Below are 9,485 nucleotides of genomic sequence, written 5' to 3'. Positions count from 1 at the left end.
CAAGGCATAGGCAATACACAGTAAAATTTTTAAAAAAGCACACATGATATTTCCAATAAGTTCATAAAGATTTTTTCTGTCAACAGCTTTTACTGTAGTACCTTTAGTACTTCTTCAACTGGGTCACAGAGAAGTTCATCAACAGGTTAAGTTATTCAAACCAAACAAAAATATTGTTAATTTTAAAAAATTACTATTATAGAAATTTACATATATTAGCTTGATTACAATAGATGCTTTAAGACAATTTAAAGAGTTGACTCGGTACAGTTTAATCTATATTCTATTCCAACTTCCTACAATGACAAATTTAGAAATTAACTTTTTTCCAAAACACTAAAACCAAAATGTAATAAACAAATTTGACATCTACCTTAGTATTTAAGCCACTAAAACACAAAAACAATGGAAAAATATGTTTTCGGGAATAAATCAACAACAGCAAATGAAAGGCAGTGGTTTTGTTTTGTTTCTCAACTAGGAAAAAAAAAAAGACAACAAAAGACTTCTTTTTTTTCCTCACCAGACAACAGCTTTAGATCTTGTACTTCTGCCTTTGGTTTTATTTTCTTCAGGTGAATGAGATACATTTGCTTTGTGGGTTTTCTTATGATGTTCTAGGAAAGCTTTTCTGGCAAATGCTTTCCCACATTTATTGCATCTGTGCAGAGAAAAGTTTTTTGTTACTTTTACTTCAATGCCAACATCAGCTCCTACATCCTTTTTATTGGGAGAATTAGAGGTGACATCCTGTTTTGAAACAATCTGTTTTGTTTCATCCCTCTGAGGGCCCCTTTTTGTCACCTTATTTAGAACAAGATCAATTGGCTTTTTTATTGCTCTAATTTCTAAACTTGCAGTTATTTTCCCAAGGTAGCGCGGTGACTTTTTATGAACTACAGTTATATGCCTTATCACATCACGTTTGCGACGTGTCTCGTAAGAGCAGAGTGGACACCTGTAGTATTTAACATAAATGTTATTTCCATCTGTGTGTAATTCAATGTGTTTTGTCAAGTTCTGTTTAGAAGTAAATTGGCGTTTACAGAGTTTACAGTAAAGCTGCTTGAAGTCAAAGCCAGCTGAAAGTTTTGGCTTCCTGGTTTTTTGCTGGCCACCTGCAGCAGATGCATTGGTTGATTTAGAGGTTGATTTAGTGGTTGATTTAAGGTTTTCAGGGTCCTGTTTAACTTTATTTTTCTGTGCTGACGGTGTACTCTTTTTCTCATTTGAATGATTTGTTCCCTTTAATTCATTCTGCGGAGAAAGGGCAATGGAAGGGGGTGAAGGTTCTACAGAATCTGCTGGTTCAACTTTTACTTTTATTTCTGTGCCATTGGCAGTATTGTTGGGTCCTTTCTCTCTTTTAGAGTTCTTTCCAGAAAGAGTTATCTTGTGAACAATTTGCATGTGCCTTTTCAGCATTATTTGTGAACTATATTTTCTCTTGCACAGAAGGCATTTGCATGCAGTTAAATTGTATTCAGCCTTTGAAGACGACTTTTGTTTCCGGGTCTTAAAAGATTTTTTAGCAGAAACTGTATCCAAGAACAAAGGTTGCCCAGGCTTTGTAGCTATATCAGGAGTAATGGAATCCCTTCTTAATCCTCTATGAACTTCATCAAAATGCCTCCTTACGTTGGCTTTTGTAGCAAATGATTTATAACATACGGGACAACTTCTACCTAATGCTACAAGAACATTCTTATTTCGTCCTTTTGCAGAGCATTGATTTGGTTTCTTTTTTGTTTCTATGTACTTCTTTAGCTCTTCCATCTTTTTTTTGTGCACTTTTCGAATGTGCCGGCGTACACTGCGTCTGGAATGAAATTCTTTCCTACAAAGGCAACATATCAACTGGTGGCCAAAATCAGAATTATCCAGAGAGTCCACCTCAACACTTTCTGCTGGAGGCTGTTCTTCAGGAGTAGGTATCACTTTGTTTGTAACAGGATCAGCAGGAGGTAATTCTACAGTGTCCCCAGCTGGGACTGGGGCTGGAGCTGAAACAGTCTTGGGTTGCTCAGTGCTGGGTTCCTGTATCTGTACTGGAGCTTGATCAGGGGTACTACTACTTTCTGTGTTCTCATCTGGGCTATCAGTCCTTGATACATATTGAAATACAGCATTCTGATTAGTTTCTATAGGTTCCAATTTAATTACATATTCTTGCTTATCTACCCTTGGATAGATTGCTTCCAGAAGGTCATTTATGGCTTGACTCTGTTTATCGTTTATATCTGGAAGGTCTGTGAAAAGAGGCAAAGGTATTTTTCATTGATTTGGCAATTTCAAATTATTTACATTGCAAAGTATCTTTTAACCACTGTGTCAATTCAGTCACAAAATTTGCACAAATCCTGTATTTGTACTATTTTTCTGACCATTTACATTTAGAGCCTTTAGGTACTCATTTTTATCACATCAGTACAAGTGACTTTTTATTAAAGGCCAATGCTGGAAGTACATCCTTCCGGTGTGTTAATGTGAAAGCCACCTAAACCAAAAATTAGTTTGCCTGGAATTAAACTGTTCTTTAGAAATCTGCGTCAATTGCAAAAATAATGGCACACGACTGAGCTTGTTCTGCATGTGTGTAAGTAAGCCTGAACCATCATTAGAAACCGATTTGCCTACTGCTGGAAACGGGCACTCTCAACAAAGGAACCTAATTCTGAAAATAAGCTCTTCTCTGTGAATTCTGAACAGTCTTTAAAAAAGAACGAAACGACTGTGTAACCAGAGCACTGCATGAAGGTGTAAGTAGATAAGAAAGGACTTAACTTCTGGGGCAGGGAAAGCTTTTAGTAATACCAAAGCAGTTAATAAGCTCAGTGATACAGTAAGTGTTAAGGACAGAAAAAGCCTGTATTATTCAGAGGGAAAAAATGGTACTAATTTCTCAAAACAATAAAAACTGAGCCAAAGAAGTTATTTTAAGAAAGAATAACTTCAGTGAGGTTCGCCAAAGGTTCATCCTGTGTTCTGTCCTGATAACGCACCAGAGCAGACTTAAAAAGCAAGAGAGGAGGATACAGGGATTCTCCTTGTTTGTCTGATGCTAGTAAACTTCTCAAGCTGAAGTTTGCCTTTAAAGTACTCTTTTCATACACCTAGTTTCCAAAATGTTTATTCAAATGCTTTTGAAGCATTCACATTCTTGGCTATTGCGATGTTAGTTTGTTTGTTTTACCAGAAATACTGATAATTTTACTGTCCGATAATTTTGCTGGATAGCCCACAGTTTTTGTATTATGAAAAAAAAGAAAAACAAATTACTTCTGACATTTACCTTCATGTCATTCATGATTTTAAAGGCCCCAGTAATATCTTGGTTTTAAATGTCAAATTAGTTCAGTGATCTAGTTCCCAGCACACCACGCTAAGCACCTGCACTGGCACGACTGAGCAGCCAGGGTGCTACAGCAAAAAGGTGAGGCACTGAGATGATACGGTTCAAAATTATCCACAATGATTTGAAGATGTGATTCCTGGTAACAGCTAATTAAAACCCCACACTTAGGTTTGTTCCTTCCACACTGCCAGCAATACATGAAGAGAGTGTCAGGTACAAGAAATATGCTGTTTTGTTGCTCAGAACCATCTTTTAACACTGAATTTTTAACACCTTCTGCCATCAGTTTGAAATGGGACTATCTATATAATTTTTATCAAGGGTAAAAAGTCCTTCCTATTTTATAGCACCTTTTCAGACCATTTAATGACTCTACTAGCAGAATACATCTAAAAAAAATTGTCAGGGAATAGTCTTTGGAATTTTTCACCATGAGAATGATGAACTCTTATTCCTACCTCTTGTTCAGTATCTTTTAACTTTATTTATTGGAAAAACTCCCACTTTATTCAATAACCGTAATGCTCAATTTTATATAACACAAGTATTTATTTTTATTCAGAACATGTAGTAGTGTTCTCTTATTTTGCACCCCTCCTAGTGAACTAGGAGCTAACTAAGCTAACCAGCCAATGAAACGAAGGTTAGAATGTCAGGAGCTGGACGGGAAGTCCATACTCGGGGTATTCTTATTTTGCTTAGAAACTTTTGCACCCAAGTCAGATGCACTTCTAACCTTGCTTTGAAAATACAACGCATCCCTTGTCACAGAAAAGCTCTGTGACTCTCTGCAAGGGGCCAGGCACACTCAGTTAAGGAAGGTGACAGTACTAGTCTTTTCACCTTCTCCTTCACAACACTAGCTGACACAGTGTGGGAAAACAATCACCTACGTAAAACTCCGTTGGTTCCTAATTTTTGAAATGTTGAGGCAAGAAGGCATTAATCCACAAAGAAAAATCCTCATGGCACCTACGTTCATCTAGTCAACAGATCAAGATAATTAGAAAGTTTTACAAAACATTTTGAATGCTGGCACATTTCCAAATTATTCAGCTTTACTCAGAGCAACAAAAAGTCATCACTGGAATGAGACTTTATTAATTTCTTTTTCCGTAAGAATATACTTCTTTATTTTTTCCATGTCATTTAAGCTACTTTCTTTTAACAATGAAGCTTAATTTCTACAACAAAGGTGGTGGGCTAGGCATGATCACATAGAGTATCTTAAAGAGGCATGAGGTGAGGCTGTGGGAAAGAGACAGTATTACTGAAGCACAGATCCTTAAAGAAACGGGTGAACTTTCAGTCTGTGTTTCATAATGAGTAAGACCGAAGGACTGCATTTATGACACCGAGCACTTCCCATGTACAGGAGAAAATTATGGATATTGATCCAAGTCACTTTACAGGATCCAGCTGAAGTCCATCAGAGCTATGCTGATCTAAAACTGAAAAGCCTTGTTAGATTCATATGAGATTAATTTCCCAGTCCTTTGGCATACTTTCAGTAGCTCTCACAGCAAATAGGGAAAAACAGGAAAGAAAAAGGGGAAAAGGGAATAAAAAGTGCTAACAGTGACACTCTTCATTAACAGGTTGGACATATAAACTAGCTATCAAATTATAACATTGACATGGGTCTTGGTTGCTAATGCTTATTAAGTCAGCGCTCTGGCTTCTTTACTACCATAAAAGTGATCTACGTATGTCACTACTGAAATTCAATTCCACTTCTTTTTTCGCATTTTGTCTCTGATGCGTTTGTATAAATGGTACAGAAAGATAAGTTTCTCAACTTCAGATATCTTTATTAAATATTTCAATTAGTAAGACTTACTGTCATCCATCTGGAGACTTGGAGGACAATAAAACTTTTTATGAGTAATTAAATTTGGTAATCCTCTGAAGAGACTCCGGCACAATTTACACTCAAAAATAGTGTCCACATCTTTTAACAAGATATGTTTAAGTTGTTTAGTTCCTGCAATAAAAGAAATGTTACACTTCAGGAAGGTTTTCTGTTTATCTTGTAATTCACATCATCCAATGAAAGTGGAAACATTTTAAAACATGATAATTATAATAGCATTTTATCTTGTGTTAATGCTACTTCATTGCACTGTAAGTTTATGACACATGCTCCAAGTTTCACTATGAAGACAAGCCTAGTTTGAAAAAAAAGAAAACGTCGAGGATTATGCACGTTACAGTTTACAGGGAAAGCATTTACGATATTTACAATAAAAACTAACAGCTAGCAGTAGCACAGAGTCCATGTTACAGTATCTGGTTGCTGCAATACAATTGCCCAACAGGAAAGAATAAGCACTTAGAACAATTAAAGAAGCCTACAGCATTTTTTCTTTAAGCTTATCCAACAGTGGTAAGAAAGCAAGATATATGCACCTATTTTATGTAAAAATAGCACCTGGTAAGGCAAAAAAACTATAGAGCATACAATAAAACAGAGTGTTTTAAAATAGACTAAAAACTAACAGGTAAAGAAATGTTACTGCATCTGGGTACTAGGTAGTACTAGGTAGTACTAGGTAGTACTAGGTAGTACTAGGTAGTACTAGGTAGTACTAGGTAGTACTAGGTAGTACTAGGTAGTACTAGGTAGTACTAGGTAGTACTAGGTAGTACTAGGTAGTACTAGGTAGTACTAGGTAGTACTAGGTAGTACTAGGTAGTACTGCATCTGACTCAAGATCAAGATGATGATGCTTAGGCAAGAAAGTAGAACTGTAGACATATTTTCAGCCTGCTGAAAGGAAAATACATATAATTTCAGTCAGAAACTTTTCTATTGAAACATAGGCAGTGTGACAAAATGTGCAGGTTTTCCAGACTATTGTACATTGTATATTCTATCTTGATTTTTTCTTATAATGGAATAAATCAAAATTAATCAAAATTAGTCCAACAAGCAAAAAATATAATGAAACTGGACTAAGAATAAATAATCAGACAACTGCCAAACATCATCAAGACATTCTTCAAGCTAAAATAGAAGTTCAAATTTTCTGTCATCACAGACGCTTCTCTTAAAAATTCCTTTTAAGGATCAAACTCAGAGTCACACTGCAGAACTATTTCCTAAATAAAACTCTTTCAAATATTAATAATTTCATAACAACTAACAGTTCTTCAATACGAATGGGCCTTACCAAGACAACATTTTATTTCTTGGTGTAATAGTAGTACTACAAACTTTTTTACAACTGAGTTTCAGCAAAGCACTGTGTCTTCTCCTTCTTCCACAATTGCTTGAAAATGGGACCCAAACTCAACTATCTGAGGCTACCATCCAGTTTCTGTCCCCTCCTATGCCTTTCCTGAGCCACAGCCCTAGCCTCTTGTCTTTTTCTCTTGCTGCTTCCTCAAGTGTTACTAACCTCACCTTCATCTGACATGCCTTTTTACAAACAGACGACTGGACATATATTTAGATTTAGTGAAAACTCCAAATTTAAAAACTGTACAGAGTTTCCCCCCAAAAAAGGAAGTTTTTTACTCAGATCTCACCAACCAACGTTTGAGTTTCTGCATATGAAGAAAATCACTGATGAAAACCCAGCTGCACTAAACTGTAGATGTTCCACGTAGATAAAATTCCAGTAAGTTACCAACTATAATTCAAGCAAAAGGCCTCCAATTTGGTGATAGCACACAATAAAACAAAATTTGGCCACACTGTTGATGCATGCCCTAGCCACAAACCCCTCTCCAAAACAACAAAAAACCCAACTAAACAAACAAACAAAAAAATCTAATTCTGCACTACTTCCCAGTCAAGGGAAACACAATTCTCTCTCCTGTTATACCGATAGTTCAGTGTTTTTCCATTCGGGACTGAAATGTTTTTGTCTAATCCAAATTATTGGGCTTAAGAATTACTGGGTGAGATTTAAGGATTTATGACATACTGGAGGTCAGACTAGATGACACGGTAGTCACTCTGGCTTCAAACCTTCCTTATGCAACTATGAAGCTTTTCATTGGTGGGAATAAAAAAAATTATTGGTCCTTTTGAATTAAACTGTAGAGCTTTAGGGACTTCTGGAAATAGCATATAAATTTAAAACACCCACTGGTTTTGTGGGCACAGAAGGCAGAGAAAAAAATAAGCATGTCCTTACTCTTCACCAACTGCATATTGTGGCAACAAGCAGACAGTCGTCTGCCAGCACACGTTGCCTCCAGCTTACTAAAGCCTTCTCTATTTTGTAGTTATATCTAATTGGGGCAGGTGATAATTTGCCAAATTCTGTTAATATTTGTAAATGTTGAAGCTAGAATAACATCATAGACACAAGATATTGGTGCAGAACATTGGTTATTACAACTACTTCTCTGGCAGAAATACCAAAGTTTATACCTTTAGCAACTTCATTTTTAGAAAAAAAAAAAATACCTAGATTTAAATTCATCTGTTATTCTTAACACTTTGGATGACAAACTTCTGCGAAAACCACTTAAGTTATGGACAATACTCTGGGTTTAATCTCTATTCCTTTACCACAAGGATCAGAACAGCCTCTTTCCAAAATCAAATGTTGCTTGTTCAAAACTTAACCAGTAAAATCTCGGTCTAAGTCCTTTTGCCTTGTGTCCAATTTCCCTGGTGCAGATGACTGTAGATGGCAAGGTAAGCTCTCAGTTTAACACCTGCCAGTGAGGACAACCTGGAAGCAGCCTAGAGACAGAGTACTTTCAACTAGTTCATGCTATTACCAGTAGAGATTCCTTTAATCTACTTCAAGTGAAAGATGCCTGACACCCATATCGGAGGCCTTAGGCAATCTCATCCAAACACACTTACAAAAGTTTACTTAATGACAACTCTCAGTTTTCCTTCTTGTAATAAGCTGTTTAAATGCAAGTGGAGAACATAAACTGAATATTGTGCCGTTCTACAAGACCCATCCTGTTACATAGCAGCAATTATTAATATATATGAAGTGTTTCATGTATAACAGTTCTACGTGGAAAAATCTAGGAACACATAGATAGTAGCATTAAAGACATTGCTTTAATTTTTGTAATAACGGCTCTGTTCTTGCACCAAGGGTTGTGAAAATAAAATGTTTGGTTTGCCGTATCAGAAGTATAGAAACACCTAGAAAACATTAAAAGGTTTGAATCATCTAGGGCATCACCCAAATGCTCAGCTGTTATTCTTAGGTTCACTGCTATGTATCGCAACTCCAGAAAACAATCAAAGAACAACTTAAAAGTCATGTGATAAAGCAATTCTAAAGAGTTCAAGGTGAACATTGAATTTCCTCATCATCTGAGGAGTTTTAGGATAAACTCATTAATAGCAGCAGGAGGGATGACATAAAGCAGAAAAACAAACTAATATTTTATGGTTTTGGAAGATTACTATACAGCAGCAGCTGTACCTTCATCACATTGTATGAAAACCCTTATTAAAAGAACCAGCACTTAATACCAAAAATCTACAAATAATTTTGCAAATATGTAGAAAGTCAGGTGCTGGAGTTTTTTTAATATACTAAATACACTTAACTCTTACAACAAGGTAATAAACTTCTTAAGAGTCAATCATGGTTTCATACCTGATCGAAAACACTCAATGATTTGTTGAATACCAGATTTTGATGTTTGCAGAGGCTGCTGTAATAATGGAGGATCACCAGGTTCCAACAGATGCACTGAAATATATAAAAGGATAATAAGCCATTAAAGAACACTCAGGTGATTTTTATTAAGTTACGGATTTTCTGTGCATCCAGTAAACTAGCTAAAAATAAAGGCCAAGACTACAGTAAAAGTTGTCTCGCTCAAAAGTATTCATCTACACTGAATTAAAAAACAGCCAATAATGAATTTTCCGCCCATGATACCTCTGACAGTTTGCTGTCATTTTGATTAAAGAAAATGTGTACTCAAAGCTGTATGTATCAAACACAAAACCAGATAAATATATAAAACTAAATTGACTCATTAGAAATTTCCATGAATTAAAGAAATTCCCCAGAACAATCTACTTGACTCCCATGTTTCAAACCAAAACAGATATACAAAAAAAGCATTACCAAATACTGTACTTCACAGCGTACTGTGTGATTTCAGTGTTGTCAGTACACACCTAAGCACT

General features: G+C 35.9%; 1 protein-coding gene across 1 annotated transcript in view; it reads right to left on the bottom strand.

Moving 5' to 3' along the window:
* Positions 1–519: 519 nt before the first annotated feature.
* The window catches only part of ZNF800 (zinc finger protein 800), a 10,840-nt gene continuing 1,874 nt past the window's right edge, over positions 520–9,485 (bottom strand). Inside the window, exons 2-4 of the mRNA XM_009883655.1 lie at positions 8,944–9,039; positions 5,196–5,339; positions 520–2,249 (exon numbers count right to left, since the gene is read on the bottom strand). Coding sequence (XP_009881957.1) covers positions 520–2,249; positions 5,196–5,339; positions 8,944–9,039 — 1,970 coding nt within the window. The remainder of the gene's footprint in view (positions 2,250–5,195; positions 5,340–8,943; positions 9,040–9,485) is intronic.

Source organism: Charadrius vociferus, unplaced genomic scaffold, assembly GCF_000708025.1.
Source record: "Charadrius vociferus isolate BGI_N301 unplaced genomic scaffold, ASM70802v2 scaffold43, whole genome shotgun sequence".
In the NCBI taxonomy this organism is placed as follows: Eukaryota; Metazoa; Chordata; class Aves; order Charadriiformes; family Charadriidae; genus Charadrius; species Charadrius vociferus.
The sequence above is the reverse complement of the archived record's forward strand: the minus strand, read 5'-3'. Positions and strand labels throughout refer to the sequence as shown.